We start from the raw sequence: 17,500 nt of genomic DNA, 5'->3' as shown, positions 1-17,500 counted from the left end.
CACTTGGCTTTTATACAGTTAGCCTTGGTCACATCTTGGGTGGAAAGTTTCATTTTACTGACAATTTCCTAAATAGCAGGAGCTGTGATTTACCAACATTACGGAAACAGACTGGACGATCTGTAAACAGCTGAAGGTAGGCCGAAGAAAATGTAATGCAACAATTGCTTTGTCAGTTCATCCGGCTTACTGAGTGATTGCATAAAAACGAAATGAAATTTTACAAATATTTGTACGAATTGTTAATTTATGTAAATATCTATTCTCAGGGTTGTGTTTCGGTTGAATAAAAGCATATGGAAAAGAGATTGTTGATTGCCCTCAAGCGCAACATTTGGTAGCAGAGACTGAAGTCACCACGGATGCTCTGGAAGAACACAACCCGGAGGGCCCAGCAGGAGTGGAAGATTCACTTTTCAGAAGATTGAAAACAGCACGGACAATCTACAAGGACATCATCCGAAGAGGCCAGAAGAATTGGGAAGTTTGTAACTCACTGACTGGAAGGTAGGCCTCTTTGGTACTATTATGGTGAATTTTGACTGCAACAGGAAAAATGAGTGTGAAAATTCATTGGTATTGGTTGGATTTAAGTGAAAGGGAGTCATGGGATGACGAAAGTCTTGAAGTGCTTAGTTATGTGACAGGGAAGAAGAACGATAGGCCACTGTTTCAGTTCAATGGCAATTTAGGGAAAGGGTTAAAGAAAGGTAAAATTCGAGCTGCGGTATATAGAGAAGATTTGGATTGTGGACTTTCTGATGCAGGGGATATAGCAGATATGACTAAAACTTCTCGTGTAAAAGCAAATAATAATCAGTTTTTATTGCAAAGGATTAATAAGTTAGAAGAGAGGGTCATAGATAACCAGCGGGAAATAGAGAGTGTTTGCAGATTATACGATAGTATGCAGGAGGAAAAAGTCATGGTAACAGGTCGGATAAGTGAACTGATTACGGTTTTAAAGAGTAACCAAGTTAAGTTGCGTCAGATGTTGAAAAAACAGGAATATAGACTGGATTATGTTATTAAGATTGTAGGTAGGAGGAATGGGAAAGCGGCCGAATCACTTGATGAAGAAAAAGTTACCGAGGCATTGTATGATGTTGATTCCACTTTGAGGGAAAAATTTCGGGTGTTGGAGGAAGATGTAGAGAGATTAAGGAATCAGTATGCGAAGATTAGGAATAAAGAAGGTAGGTTATCCGAAAGGAATGGTAATATTAATGAGGAACATGAGGAGATTCGTGTCCAGATTTTTCGTGAGGTTCCTAAACTGAGCATATTATCAGGTCGGAATTGCAACAGACATACAATAAAGAATTGAGTAAAGAGGGCAAGATATTGTGCTGAACAGCTAGATCTGACAGGTGAAAAGGCGGTGCTGTTTGCAATGGATAATTTAGCTGAACCTGCTTTAACGAGAATTCAGATGTCAAAACCGTGCAGTCTCGTTGAACTGGAGACGAAGTTAAAAGACGCCTATGCCCATGAACCTGATGAATTTGAAAAGCGTAGGGAACTGTGGAGCGCTAAGCAGGGGATAGATGAAGCTGCGAATTAAAACAAAGAATGGATGAAGGAAGAATTCTCGACCTAGAGGAAGCTGCGAGATTTGCACGAAATCGGTTGAAATTAAATTTAGAGAAGTTGAATGAGGAACCGTTGTATAACAAAAGATGATCAATAGGAATAAAGTTTTTCAGAATACCTTTAAGGGAAAGTCCTGGAAATGTGGGAAATCTGGGCATATATCTCAGAATTGTGGAATTAGCAACCAGTAGATTATACAGGAACTATCAAATTAGGTAAAGGTGGTAATACAAGTAACGCTGGTGGAGCTGAGAGGGATGAAGGTCGAATTTTACATCAAGGGGAAGAAGTAACAATGTCGAATGTATGTTGGCTCTGTGGGAAAGTTGGGCATATTGCAAGTAGATGTTAGTCCAGGAGAAATAATACGAGGTGATAAGGGCATTAGAAAACGAAGGAACTGGTTCAAAGCAGGGAAACATGTAAGGCCGGGCGTTAAAGAAAAGAACGTCCGGCTTGTTAGTAACACTGTTGCAAGTTTTGTTCAAAATGTGGAACGTGAAGAAACTCCCGTTGGGAGTTGTACTGTACAGCCCAAAAGCCCAGGACATATTGATACGCAAAGTAATGTCTCGCAAATTAAATGGAGAGGTGAGACTTTAAAACTAGAAGTAGAGATAATGGGAAAAAGCGTTGTTGGGCTTGTTGATTCGGGTGCGAATTCCTGTCTGCTGTCAAGAAATTGGTTTGAAAAACATCTGAAACAACTGGTCGAGTTAAGGAAAGATGTTGCAACTATATTCGATATGAATGGAGATGAAATAGGTATTGTTGGGCACGTTGTTACTGACATTTGCGTCAATGGATTAGTGATTAAAAATTGCGTGTTTTATAAAAAAGAATCTGAAGACGGAATTTCGGGATTAGGGAAAACAACTAAACAAGACTGTTTGTTAGGTATGAATGTTCGAACAACTGTCTTTGAGAAATGGGGTGTGAATAGAGTTTTGGGTTCAGAACGTAAGCAAACTGGTGAGTTTAGTGAAGTGGAGAGCAGTTTGGATTGCTGTATGCGAATGGTTGAGCATAATTTAAGGTTATGGTTATCAGAGGATTTAGGATATGCGGTATGTTTCGACCATCGACCAGCAGAATAGGAGGGTGCCAAAATTGAGTAAGAAAATGGTCAAAATTTTTGTAGAGAAACTAAAGAATGTACCTAAAGAATATATAGCGATAGAAGACATTGAGAATGAAGAAATAAATAGGTTACAGCCAGGATTGAAGGTGATACCAGGATTTACTGTGTGTGAATGGGGTGTAGGGTATATAAGTGTCGCTAACTGGTTAGACACTGATATAGTAATTGAAAAACTATCAAAAATAGCAAAAGTGGATTTAGCTGTAGCAGAGAACAAAAAATTCAAAAATTCTTCAGAGTGTAATTACTCATCAAAGGAAAGTGGACGGGAATTTAGGGAGAGATTGGGCATAAAGGTGAATGAAAATGAACTAGCAGAACCTGAGCTTGAAGAATTGGACAAACTCATTTACGAAAATAGAGACTGTTTTGAGACTGATGATTCTGATCTAGGATTAATAAGAGGGTGGGAAAATGAAATAAGATTATCTGATGAGACACCTGTTAAATTGCCTTACAGACGAATAGCACCAGCTCTACTGTAATTCCTGAAACTAAATTGTTATTACAAGATTTAAAAGAGAGGGGCGTAACAGAAGAGAGCAAAAGCCCATATGCTGCTCCAATAGTTCTAGTTAGGAAACGAGGCGGCGGTCTTAGACTATGCATTGATTACAGACAACTAAATAAGAAAATCATAAAAGATGCCTTTCCGTTGCCCAGGATTCAAGAGACTATGGATGCATTGGAAGGTGCCAAATTCTTTTCAACTTCTGATTTAGCTCAAGGTTATCACCAGATATTGCTGAAAGAGGAAGACAGGCCAAAGACAACCTTTTCCGTCCCTTGGGGTCATTTTCAATATCGTAGGTGCCCTATGGGGTTGACAAATAGCCCGGCCACGTTCCAAAGGTGCATGGAAAATATCCTAGGGGATTTTAGTTTTGAGTTTTTGATAATTTATTTAGATGACCTGATTTTGTTTTCTAAAACCATAGAAGAACATTTTGGGAGAGTTAAGCAGCTATTGGAAAGGGTACGCTTGTATGGCATAAAGTTAAAACCCTCTAAGTGTTTTTTTCTGCAAACATCAGTGAGATATTTAGGATATATAGTAAGTAAGGAGGGAATAAGTCCAGATCCAGAGAAAATTAAAGCCATCAGTGAATGGAAAAGACACGAAAAGGTAAAAGATGTACGAAAATTTCTAGGATTTTGCACTTTTTATCGACGCTTTGTAAAGAACTTTGCACAAATTGCCAAACCATTGAATAGACTTTTAAGTGGAACAAGGGTCAAATCATCAGAAAAAGTTGTAGGGAAGTGGGGAGAAGATGAAGAAGAGTCATTTGTAAACCTAAAATCTGCATTAACGAAAGCCCATGTGTTGCAAGGTGTTGTGTTTGGGAAAGAGTTCGTGTTAGAAATTGATGCTAGTTTCGATGGGCTAGGTGCTGTGTTGTCGCAATACAGTGGGAAGGATTTACACCCAGTTGCATTTGTGAGCAGGTTACTAAAAACCCACGAGTTAAATATGAGAAACTATAGTTCTAGAAAGCTTGAACTGTGCTCGCTAAAATGGGCTGTGGTTGACAAATTTAAGAATTATTTGATAGGAGCAAAATGCCTTGTGTTTACTGACAATGGTCCTCTGAGTCACTTATCCTCAGCGAAGCTTGATAGTACAGAGCAAAGGTGGGTTGCTGATTTGGAAATGTTCAATTTAGAAATCAGATTTAAACCTGGGAGAGAAAATAGCCGTTCTGACATACTGTCTCGACAGACTAGGGATGAAGTTGGAACGGAGGGCGTAGGAGATGAATGGTTAGAACCTCACGAATATGATGGAGTTATTAGAGCTATAGAGCTAAGGACTTGGTTAGAGTGGCAGGATCTAGAAAACAAACAAAAGTCCTGCCCAGTTATTGGATCATTAAGGAAATACTTGGAAGGGAGGACGGAGGACGTTGAGGAACCTTCAATTTTGGAGGAGATAAAACAATGGAAAAAAGAGAGAGAAAATTTACAGTTAATTGATGGTGTTCTATACAAAGTTGATGATGATTCCGTAGGAAAGTATCGATACAGGGTGGCATTACCGGTGGACCTGCGTGTCAGATGTCTGCATGAAATACATGATTCGTTTGGCCACCAGGGTGTTGAAAGAACTTGGAAATTATTGGAGAGCAGAGTTTTCTGGCCAGGAATGAGAGGTTTCATCCGTGATTACATAATGAAATGTAAGATTTGCTTAATGACCAAGCCCGAAACGCCAGTTTCAAAGACTTTACCCGTAAATATCACCACTTGAACTGCTTGCATTGGATTTTTGCTCTGTCGAAAAGTCGAGTTGTGGAATGGAGCACATTTTAGTTGTCATTGATCATTTTAGCAAATTTGTGTGGACTTTTCCAACTAAGAATCAAAAAGCTTTGACGGTCGCAAAATTATTGATAGAGGACATATTTTACAAATTTGGAGTTCCTGATACGTTGCATAGCAACCAGGGAAGAATTTTGAAAGTACCGTGGTCAAGGAAATTTGCAAGAAATTTAGCATTCATAAGAATGGAATGGAATGGTGGAAAGATTTAACAGAACTATTTTTGGTTTATTAAGAACCCTGAGTGAAGAAAAGAAAAGGAAATGGCCTCGTTATATTCAGAGCTTAATATTTGTCTATAATGCGACACCCCATTCAGTAACGGGATACTCTCCTTTTCATTTGATGTTCGGTCGTGAGCCTAAATTACCAGTAGATGTTTGGAAAAAGCAGACTCATTCGTTAGACATGGAGGCACCAGAGTTAGCTTGGCTAGACCATCAATGGCAGATCCAGGAGGAGACTTGGCAAATGGCTCGAAGCAATACAGATAGGAATTGGAAATGCAAGGCAAAACGAATACTAGAGAACTCGACAACGAATGACTTGAAAGTGGGACAGAAAATACTCCTTAAAGAAAATCAAAATATAGGGAGAGCTAAATTGCAGGATAAATATAAAGGGGATGAATGGGTTATCGAGGTGCTGGATGAAAGATGTGGTCTGTTCAAAATTAGGCCTGTTGGGTATGAAAGTAAGGTTATACATAGATCTAATGTTAGGCCTATCAGTATAACAGAAGATGATAAAAGGATAAACGAAGAGGATAAACAGTCGGACGAAGAATTCACAGTACCTCATATGGAAAAGGTTCTGGAAAATGAGGACGTGGATGATCAGTCAGAGGATGAAGTGTCAATGCCAAAAATGGAAGAGGTTCTGAAGAGGTTTGGTACTGGCTATTCACAAACAACTGATGTTGAGACTGAACAAACGCCCACCATTGTAGGGAATGATATACAACCAGCTAGGTTAAGGAGGTCTTAAAGGTTCAAACAAAAGAGAGAAAAGTGTTAAGCATATTTTTCTTCCCCTGCAAATAAATAAGAAACTTCTGTTGATAGTCAGTGACGAGTTTACCGTATTCGCGGGTATTTCTTGCATAGGTAAGAAACGAGAAGTGCGTTGAGGGCATCGTCAACTAAAGCGGGTGGGAATGTATAGCATATGAGCAGTCAAGATCGCAGAAGTGCCTAAGAGGTGCTACAATTAAAAAAGTCGCTTATTAAATTGTATATAGTTAACAGCTACTTATATCCCAGCCATTTACTTATGGTAGTTAACTGTATAATTTCTTAAAGGAACAGCACTTGGCTTTTATACAGTTAGCCTTGGTCACATCTTGGGTGGAAAGTTTCATTTTACTGACAATTTCCTAAATAGCAGGAGCTGTGATTTACCAACATTACGGAAACAGACTGGACGATCTGTAAACAGCTGAAGGTAGGCCGAAGAAAATGTAACGCAACAATTGCTTTGTCAATTCATCCGGCTTACTGAGTGATTGCATAAAAACGAAATGAAATTTTACAAATATTTGTACGAATTGTTAACTTATGTAAATATCTATTCTCAGGGTTGTGTTTCGGTCGAATAAAAGCATATGGAAAAAGAGACTGTTGCAAAATTTTATATATATATATTATATATATCTATATATATATATATATATATATATATATATATATATATATATATATATATATAAATATATATATATATATATATATATATATATATATATATATAAATATATATATATATATATATATATATATATATATATATATATATATATATATATATATATATATATATGTGTGTGTGTGTGTGTGTGTGTGTGTGTATGTATATAGTGAAAGTAACATGAAGAAAGAAAACATAAAATCATTGTTAAAACCTTTTAATGTAAACTTCGTTTTTTCTTATAATAACACTCTCAAAAGAATGTTAATCAAAAACAGCCCTAAAGAAAACAACATCATAATATATAAAATTCCATGTTTGGATTGCCCCTCTTTTTATATTGGCCAATCTAGCAAAGATTTAGATGTACGTATTAAGCAACATAAGCATTCAGTCAAAACTGGACAAGCATCCAATGTTATATTCATTCATTTAAGTGAAAACTCTCACAGGATAATTTGGACTGAAAGTTCAGTGATTGCCAGATCGAAAGATTTCTCTTCAAGAAATCTATTGGAGTCCGCTATTATCCAGCTTACTTCCAGTTGTAATTTTAATCTTAGCCCTGGCATGTAATATTTGGACCCCTGTATTAGAAAAATGTTCAAGAATGACCTAAAAGATAAAATCACTGACTTAATTACAAGTTAGCTACTTGATATATATTTTTTATATATCCGTATGTTTAATATAATTTTTTATTTGTAAAAATGTTCATCTTGCAAAAAGTTATTATTGTTTACAAAAAAAAAGAGAATTATTGTGTTGTACTAAAAATTTTTAGGTGGTCAGTCACGAACCTGTATAATCTTTTAATTGTCCTGTCCCTGCTCCTGACCGGTTGATCCTAATCCTTTGTAAAAACCTCTTAAATATTTAATCCTGTTTTGGCAGTTCTACTAATTCTTCAATTGTGTTGGATTCCAGGTACATATGTTTCCTTTATAATCCCCACCTGTCATTTATATGAGCTTTCTTCGTAAACATACTTTTATATTTCTTCAGTATGCTAGTGTTGACAGGCCTCGCAGCACTCCAGTGTTTCCGTTTCTCTTTTATGTTTTATATATTATATATATATATATATATATATATATATATATATATATATATATATATATATATATATATATATATATATATATATATGCGTGTCTGAGTGTGTTTGTATATATATAAAAGCTAGTCAAGGTAGTCGATGCAAGTGAAATTGGGTTCACTTCATTTGATTAGTAATTCTTAAACCCTTTGTGGCTGCAGCTAAATCAAAATAAGAGGAAATCTATGACTCAGTAACCCAGAAAGTCTAAATCATGTAGACAGTCTCCTCATTTAATTACAATAACGTAAAAGACAAAAGACATACATGGGACCTAATAAAATAATTATCAGTATTTAAATCTTCGGTGATGCGTCTAAATCTGTCCCTGTAATTTCCTGAGCAACATCTACCATCTATCAGGGAAGGTGACTTGCAGGTGACACAAACACACACACGCACATGCATAGAAAATAGAAGCTTCCACCATAAATACTTTTCATTTTTTAGGTAACTGCTAAGAGTAGAATTTATTTTCTATCTGATTATTAGACGTAATTGAAGAGTTAGTAATCATGAAATATTCACACTGCAAATGCAAAATGATAATATAAAACATCCTGTCTTTAGTTTATGAAACACGCACACAGGCACATTGCATTGAAGCATATTCAAGCATTCGCCAGAAATACCTTTCAATTTTTAAGGAACTGCTAAGAGCACACTTTATTCTCTATTTGACTGATGGAGACATTTGGGCTAATTCTTAACACTGGACAAGAGTTAGTAACCTTCAAATACTGATCTTGCAAATGGAAAATAATGATGTTTAACATTTTAACTCTGGTTCTATGATAACACACTCACATGCATATGGAATAAAAGCATTCGTTACCAGTACCATTCATTATTTACCTAACAATAGCTACGATTAGACTTTATTCTCTGTTTGACTGGTGGAGATATTTGGACTATCCCCAAACACAGACCAAGAGGAGTTAGTAATCTTGAAATATTCACGTTACAAATGGAAAATATAATAATAATATAAAGCATTCTAACTTTGGTCTAACATCAAGAATTCAAGGACAGGCACAGTTCCGGTATGTGACCTCATTTAGCGGGGCAGATAACAGAAAAATCGTGCAATTGATGATACAAGCATCAAGTTTGGCACAAGTGTCCTCTAAGGTATACCAATCAAATCTGCCCGATTGGCCAGTTGAAAATCCAAGATGGCGGCCATTTTCAAGATGGCAGCCAAAATAACCACACGAAGTAGATGTTTTGCTTTGAAATATTTGTAGTTGTCTGATTTGATCTAAGAGTGGATTCCTATGTTTTGAACCCTGCTGAACTAATTTATATTTTCCTGTTTAAAAAGCAATCTGAGACATATTTCTCAAGATGACCACCAAGATGTTTGTCTTTCTTCACATGAGTTTTGTCCCAGCTAGTACATTTTCAAAGTTATGCATACCGTGCTGCTGTTTCTCGATCTGCTACTGTTCACATATGCAGCTGCAGAGTGATGTGCAGGGAAGCTCTGCCTGAGAGCACTTGCATCTTCCTTTGCAAACCTTCTTACAGGAGCACTTTGTCAATTCTTGACAGCTTGCTGCAATCGGTGGTAGTGTTGTCCAATGTATCTGCCATGCTTCTCCTTTCTGTGTCCACCCCGATTCAGCTGGACTGCTCATTTGTGGATTACAGTGGGTTGCTTGGCCCCAGATGATCCAAGCCTGGTAGGCTGCACGCTTTGCACGTTCTCTGAGGGCTGCATGTGTTGGTAGAATTGAGCTGTACAGCCTCTGCCTGCGGGCAAACAGATCTAGTCTTGCTTTGTCCTCAACAGGGGCTGCGCTTGATCTGTCGTACATGAGGACAATGAATCTTTCCAACCTCTGCATGTCAAGATCACAAATCAATGTTGGATGCTGGCTGAGACTGATGAATGTTTCAGTAATATCATCAAATACATTCCAAGTCTGCCATGTAGATTTCTTCGCTTTCCCACGGAAGGCAGACACAATGTCACATCCAGTGAATGCGTGAAAGTAGGGGATCCCTCTAGCTATCTCAAGCCCAATTGCAGAAACTACCTCATGGACTGGAATCCATTGCATATGGGCTCCTTGGCCAAAGGCAATCCACATTTCCTGAAGACCTAGTTTCTGGAAGGATGGCTGTACAGATATTGCTATGACTAGCACATCTGTGTCATTAGCCTTGATGAGTACAGACTTGCTCCCGTCAGTCGTTGCATCCCCAGCATGAACAAATATTTGACTGTCAGCTTCTTCGTGACAACATGGGGACACAGCATCCAGAGACTTCACTGTGTTGCTAATGGCATCCTCTCCTTTTGTGACAATGGCTGTGCTTGCCATTTCTGCTTCACACATCTTTTAACTTTCATTTTTGACTCTATATCTAGTTTGAGTGGCTCACGTTCATCACCAGGATTTCCTGTGTTTGGATGCTGGAAAATGAACACACTTGTACCATGTAAAGATGTTTCAGCTGTGGTTGCAGTCGGATTATGATCTGTGTTGTCAACTGCTCCAGTTGTGAACAAATTCTTTCTCAAGACTGGGGGACAGATTACTCCATCTTCCACATCCTGTGCAACAACTGCTTCCCCTAACTGTGCTGAGATTTCTAGGACTCGGTCATAAGAAATGCTGAGCCCATTCTCATGGAGCATTTCAATTATCTGTCTCTTCCTCGTCTTGGCAAACACATACAGGCCCATGTAGACTGCAAAATGTGGCTCCCGGTCCTTGGAATGCCTGTGGACATCCGTTCCTTCCTTGTATTTGGCGAAGCAGTTGTACTGTAGAAGTTGTGATATAGCAAAGTCTGATTTTGATGCTCCATGATGGAGTTGGGACTTGATGTCTGCACCATGTTCGATCATGCATACAAACTGAAGCAGTGATAGTGGCACAGTCTGTTCTAAGTCTTTGTCATGAAAATAGCTGCTGAAATTCGATTTCTGATGGAGCATGTCTTGTCTTATTATCCCAGCGGCTTTTGCTAGATGGATCGCTTCACCATAACGGGATGCTTCTGATAGGATTGAACCTACATCAGTTTCAACAGCCAACAGAACTTCTCGTCCTTGGCGATTAGCTTGCAGCTGTGGAATGTGCAAAAGCAGCTGATCCTTGACTAGAGTAGGATGAACATCAGGCGAGTCAACACCAAGCTGTTCCAGCCTCTGCTTGTAAAGCTTGGTCAAATCAGCAAGCTTGAAAATTGGTGGCCTCTCACTGGCATTTTTCATCTCGCAGATGTAGGTGACTAGTTCAGAGAAAGCAATTGGATATGCATCCTTCCAGTGTTCCTGCGCTTTTCTTGCTCCCCCACCTTTAGGTATGCCCGTTCTCCGTTATACAATGCCACCAAACAGCCAGGGTGATATTTCACTTCTTGGGCTATGACATCTCCTGCACTTAGTTTGGCGAGAAGTTTTGTATCACTGAGTGTTTTGGCACATTCATTTATTCTCATATTCACTTGCATTGCCATTGCTTCTCTAAGCTCCCCTCCTTCAGTTTTGCAGAAGCATTCTTTTGTTTTATTTTCTTGGAGCTTTCATGGAATCTTTCTTCTACTGCCCTCATCACTACTACCTACATGACTTGCTCTTTTTTCAGCTAGTGTAACTTTGTGTTGTTGAACAGAAGCCTGCAACTCTCATGATATTGTGCCTTATTTTTTCTCAACTTTTCCTCTATCCCAGAACCTTCGTGAAGTCTTGCAGGGTCTAGTTTGATTCATAGCGCAATAAGTGAGTGAAACAGAGGAATATTCTTTGCAAGGTTCGTATATCCATCATCCCTTCTTCTGGCAGGATTGGCCTGGGGAGATTTTAGATCTTCTTTCTTAACCTCCTGACATAGGCAACACTTGGTCCAGTCTGTTTTCCATGAACGTCCAGTAGAGTTCTCATCCATGATTACGATGACGTTCAGGGTCGAGGGTTTATCCTTTTACCACCCTGTACATGTAATAGTATAAAAGGCCTCTTATGTCCTGTAATATACAATAGGCACTTTCCTGTATGGGATACAACTAGGTTCTTGCACTGTGCCATACACCTAGTCCGATCGTTCATCCACTGTCATAAGTCCCGTGCGATCTGTACACCATCCAGATAACTAAAACCATTATCGTTGGTTCAGCTCTCCCACGCTGGCACTCCTGTCCATTCAGGTGCGTTTGCCTAACTGATTTGGGGTTGATTAGGCAGCATTTGTGATAATAGTAGGTTGCTGCAGTATGATGCCAACATAAATTTCCTACTTAGCTGATACTGAACCCCATGCTGAGTTTCACAGCAGTGATGTCACCAATGTGCATTGATAGTGCCCGACAATCACTCCTTTAATACAGTGCCTTAACCATGTTATAAACTAGAAAATATACAGTACATCAGCAGGCTTAAAAACATAGGAATCCACACTTAGATCTTGCAATTCGGACAACTACAAATATTTCTGAGCAAAACATCAACTTCGGGTGGTTATTTGGACGGCCATCTTAAAAAATTACCGCCATTTTGGATTTTGAATTGGCCAATCGGGCAGATTTGATTAGTATCCCTTGGAGAACAATTGTGCCAAATTTGATGCTTGTATCATCATTTGCACGATTCTTCTAAAAAATTACTCTTATCTGCCCCACTAATTATCTCAACCTCATAACAGAACACGTGTTAGGGATAAAAGTCTTTTAGCTGGAAACTACCTGGGAATTGATATTTAACTGAGAGAGAGAGTGAGAGAGATAATGCGTATTAATGTTTAATGGTGGTTAACATACTGAGTATCACCTGTCTAAACTGAGAAGAGAGAGAGAGAGAGAGAGAGAGAGAGAGAGAGAGAGAGAGAGAGAGAGAGAGAGAGAGTATTAATGTTTACTGGTGGTTAACATACTGAGTATCACCTATAAAACTGGGAAGAGAGAGAAGAGAGAGAGAGAGAGAGAGAGAGAGAGAGAGAGAGAGAGAGAGAGAGAGAGAGAGAGAGAGAGAATGGTAACCTATAGATCCTAAACTGTCTAAACTGAGTTGAGAGTGAGAGAGATTGAAAGAATTCATACTAATGTTTAATGATGATAACCTACATCGCCTTACCTGTTTAAACTGGGCTGAGAGAGAGAGAGAGAGAGAGAGAGAGAGAGAGAGAGAGAGAGAGAGAGAGAGAGAGAGAGAGAATTCATACTAATGTTTAATGATGATAGCCTACCGATCCTCACCTGTCTAAACTGAGGAGAGACGTCCTTATCGTGAGCCTGGATCGTCGTGATGAGCATACTGTCAACGTTCTCCAAGACAGAACCATCGAACTGCTGCAGAAGCGGAGCGTTGTCGTTGACGTCCAGAATGCTCACTTGGAGCTTCTTTTCCAAACGAGAGTTTCGGTCGTTCTGGAATTTGAAGCAGATGGAGGAAGAGGAGGAGATAAAACGTTGTGATAGCAGTCACAGCAAAGGGGAAACATAAAGAAAATCTTACTCAACACAATTAGACATTTGTTGTGTGAGTGTCCTAAGTACAATCAGCAGCGAACATCAAGTTCTGGAAATAACTCGATAAGTGGAATTTTGCCAGAAACGTCAACACTTGAAATTAATCCAGTTATGAAGTGTTTTTGAAAAATTGTAATTTAACTGACAAGATAAAAAAGATATAAATAAAAACAAATCCTTCGAGCGATCCTTGTGAGAATTGATAATCAGCTCAGTGGTCTGGTAAAACTATTTTAATAATAATACTAATAATACTTTAACAGACACCATCAAAAACACAAAAGGTACAGTATCACATTCTTATGGATATGGAATCTCACAGAACTCCAAAAGAGATCTTATGGACAAAACAAGCCTACGTGTTGCCAATAAGGCGATAATTAAAAAGAAAAATTGATTCATCATGATTTACACTTTAAAACAACTATAAACATTCCCACTTTACGTGCACTTAGTATATCCCCGTCTTCGAACCTAAACTGGTTTCAGTCCCACCTAGGAAGATTTATTTGATTTTATTCCGTAGGGGCTTTACAATTATCTTTCAGTAAAAACGGATCGTGCCAAGTCCTTGTAGTTTCCAAAAGCACTTTAGAATATAAATAGTCAAATGAGCAATCAACTTGTAATACTATAAACCAGTACCATCAAAGATAAGGGTTCATCACAAATGTTTTTATTTCTTTTTATTTTTAGGTTCACATCAATAAAAGAGATTCTCTGATAATTCCAATCGTAGCAAATTCTTGTCGTTTACAAAAATATGTTAGAATATAAGCTGTCAAATGAGCAGTCATCTTGTAATACTATAAATTTATACAATCAAAGAAAAGGGATTCATTAAAAATATATTGTTTACTTTCCGGTTCACCCGTGCAAAGGATTCATTGATAATTTCCATCCGAGAGGGTAAACGAAATTTATGTCGGTGCAATATATGGATTTCCATTGAACTCACTTTGATAGTGCTGTAAATTGGCAGTTAAAATACCAATTACATTTTCAGATTAACCGTCCCACTTTCAGCTTTTGTCACCCAAAATTGAAAATATGATAATCGGGTCAAGATAAGAGATATATTCTAATTACTCTTTTGAATTACAGTTTTCTTCGAATTGCTATACTAACTGCTGCGAGTTTTAGATGCCTGAGAGAACAAACATTTCCTTCAGTGCTTGTATTTTAACAAATAATTTATACTTTTGTCTATTTCTCAATTAATTCATTAATTTATATCTTTACTCTTTCTAACAGATCTCTTTGTGTATTTCTTATTTTCTGTAACTTCTTTCGAATGAACACCATATTCTTTGAAAGCCTTGAGTTTCGAGTCAGTGTCCCTTGTAGACTAGTTCTATATGAATATGGGTTCATCTTCTAAATAATAATAATAATAATAATAATAATAATAATAATAATAATAATAATAATAATAATAATAATAATAATAATAATAATAATAATAATAATAATAATAACATCGTTACTGTAATAATTCTTTACCTTTCCGTTATGTCATCTACTCATCATCAACAATGTCAACCTTCTTATAATAAACACAATACAATATATGACTCCCAGAAATGCAAGACTGTTAGTAAAGGAGATTTGGGCATTCGGGCAGACAATAAAACTGGGATCTTGAACACAATACGAGAATTTAGTAGAGATTAAGAAAATTCAATTGCAGAGTTAAGCACGGAACAAAAATAGACTTTTTTGAGTGTAAAAATACACTTTAGACAAGTAAATTCTATTATTATTATTATTATTATTATTATTATTATTATTATTATTATTATTATTATTATTATTATTATTATTATTTCGAAAGAAGACCTCTCAAACACTAGACGGGCATTCTGTTAATTTAAGTATTATTATTATTATTATTATTATTATTATTATTATTATTATTATTATTATTATTATTATTATTATTATTATTATTATTATTATTATTATTATTCAGAAGTTAAATCCCTATTCGTATCGAACAAGCCCACAGGGGCCACTAACTTAAAATTCAAGCTTCCGAAGAATATGGGGTTCATTTAAAGAAGTAATAGAAGGTGACAGGAAATATCGAGAGAAGAGATCGGCCATTGGAAAAGAAAAAGAAATAAATTAAAAAAATAATAAATAAAAAGATAAAAATGTAAATAAATGATTAGTTAAAGTACTGGGAGAATTTTTTGTAGGGCAATAAACATCTCATCTTCGCTTGTTCTCTTACACGACAATAGTGATTACTGAACAGTAGTGACGATCCAACAATTAATATTCAGCATCTAGAATTGCAGATTCATGAAAAAAGTAAATCGAGCTTTCTGTACAGCGTATAATGCTGTATGAAACTCTCAGCCACGGCCCAATTACTCTCAGCCGCGGCCCATGAAACTCTCAGCCACGGCCAGGTGGTGGCCTGTGCTGTTGGCACCTATAGCAGTGCCAGACGCGCAATCATGGCTAAATTTAACCTCAAATAGAATAATAACTACTGAGGCTAGAGGGCTGCAATTTGGCATGTTTGACGACTGGAGGGTGGATGATCAACATAGCAGTTTGCAGCCTTCTGGCGTCAGTAGTTTTTGAGATCTGAGGGCGGACAGAAAAAGCGCGGACGGACAGACAAACAGCCATCTCAATAGTTTTCTTGAACAGAAAACTAACTAGGATATCCGTCGCAAGAAAGGGTCACGAAATATCAAATAGAACTGAGTTGCCAAAAAAGTTAAATGAATGAACACCTCAGCACTCAGGGCAAAAGAAGGATCATAATCATCCACAGAAGAGTAAAAGAGGAAAATGCCAATAACAAAAGAGAAAAAAAAAACATTACAAAAAATAGATGACTTTAAACAAGACTAACGCGACTATATTATGATTACGATTTCCTCCAGCTTTCCATCAATAAAAGTATATCATAAACGAAAAGCCTCATATTTTCTGCTGTTTTCGATATTTGGTTTATGTTAGAAAGAATTAATAGTGTATTTCCCATAAAAACATAATGAATAGCAAGACATTTTTCTCCCAAAATACATAAACATATGCATACTGTATACCTTTATATATATACATATATATATGTATATATATATGTATGTATGTATGTATGTATGTATGTATGTATGTATATATATATATATATATATATATATATATATATATATATATATATATATATATATATATATATATATATATATATATATATATATATATATATATATATATATATAAATATTTATATACATATATATTTGTATGTATATATATAAAGGTATATATATGTATATATATTTTGAGAGAAAAATGTCTTGCTATTCATTATGTTTTTATGGGAAATGCACTATTAATTCTTTCTAACATAACTAGAACTGAAAAACAACAGAAAATATGAGGCTTTTCATTTATGATATACTTTTATTGATGGAGAGCTGGAGGAAATCGTAATCATAATATAGTGTATATTTATATATATATATATATATATATATATGTATATGTGTATATATATATATATATATATATATATATATATATATATATATATATATATATATATATATATATATATATATATATATATATATATATATATATATATATATATATATATATATATATGAACATATACATATTAACTTTATCACTTACACAATTGTTCTGTGCATTAATACAATTACTAACAGGACCTCATTGAAACTGGATGGTATCTAGCGGTGTTATTTACTAAAAAAAAATGAAATAAAATGCAAGCTTTCCAGGACTAACATTCCTCACTGTCGAGTATCCGGATACTTGTCAATGAGGACCGTTAGTCTTGGAAAGCTTGTAATTTCTTGTAATATTTTTGAACAAATAACTCCGCTAGATACCATACAGTTTCAACGAGGTCCTGTTAGTAATATTACACATATATATATATATATATATATATATATATATATATATATATATATATATATATATATATATATATATATATATATATATATATATATATATATATATAGATATATATATATATATATATATATATATATATATATATATATATTAGTAATATATATATATATATATATATATATATATATATATATATATATATATATATATATATATATATATATATATATATATATATATATATATATATATATATATATATACAT

At 35.9% G+C, this 17,500-nt stretch overlaps 1 protein-coding gene across 2 annotated transcripts in view; it reads right to left on the bottom strand.

Moving 5' to 3' along the window:
- The window catches only part of LOC136850570 (DE-cadherin-like), a 78,542-nt gene that overhangs the window by 38,798 nt on the left and 22,244 nt on the right, over nucleotides 1–17,500 (bottom strand). For both annotated transcript variants that reach the window (XM_067124196.1, XM_067124197.1), the window contains one exon: nucleotides 13,047–13,217. In XM_067124196.1, coding sequence (XP_066980297.1) covers nucleotides 13,047–13,217 — 171 coding nt within the window. The remainder of the gene's footprint in view (nucleotides 1–13,046; nucleotides 13,218–17,500) is intronic.

Source organism: Macrobrachium rosenbergii, chromosome 22 (assembly GCF_040412425.1).
Source record: "Macrobrachium rosenbergii isolate ZJJX-2024 chromosome 22, ASM4041242v1, whole genome shotgun sequence".
Lineage (NCBI taxonomy): Eukaryota > Metazoa > Arthropoda > Malacostraca > Decapoda > Palaemonidae > Macrobrachium > Macrobrachium rosenbergii.
Note: the sequence above shows the minus strand (reverse complement) of the source record. Positions and strands in the feature narration are given on the sequence as shown.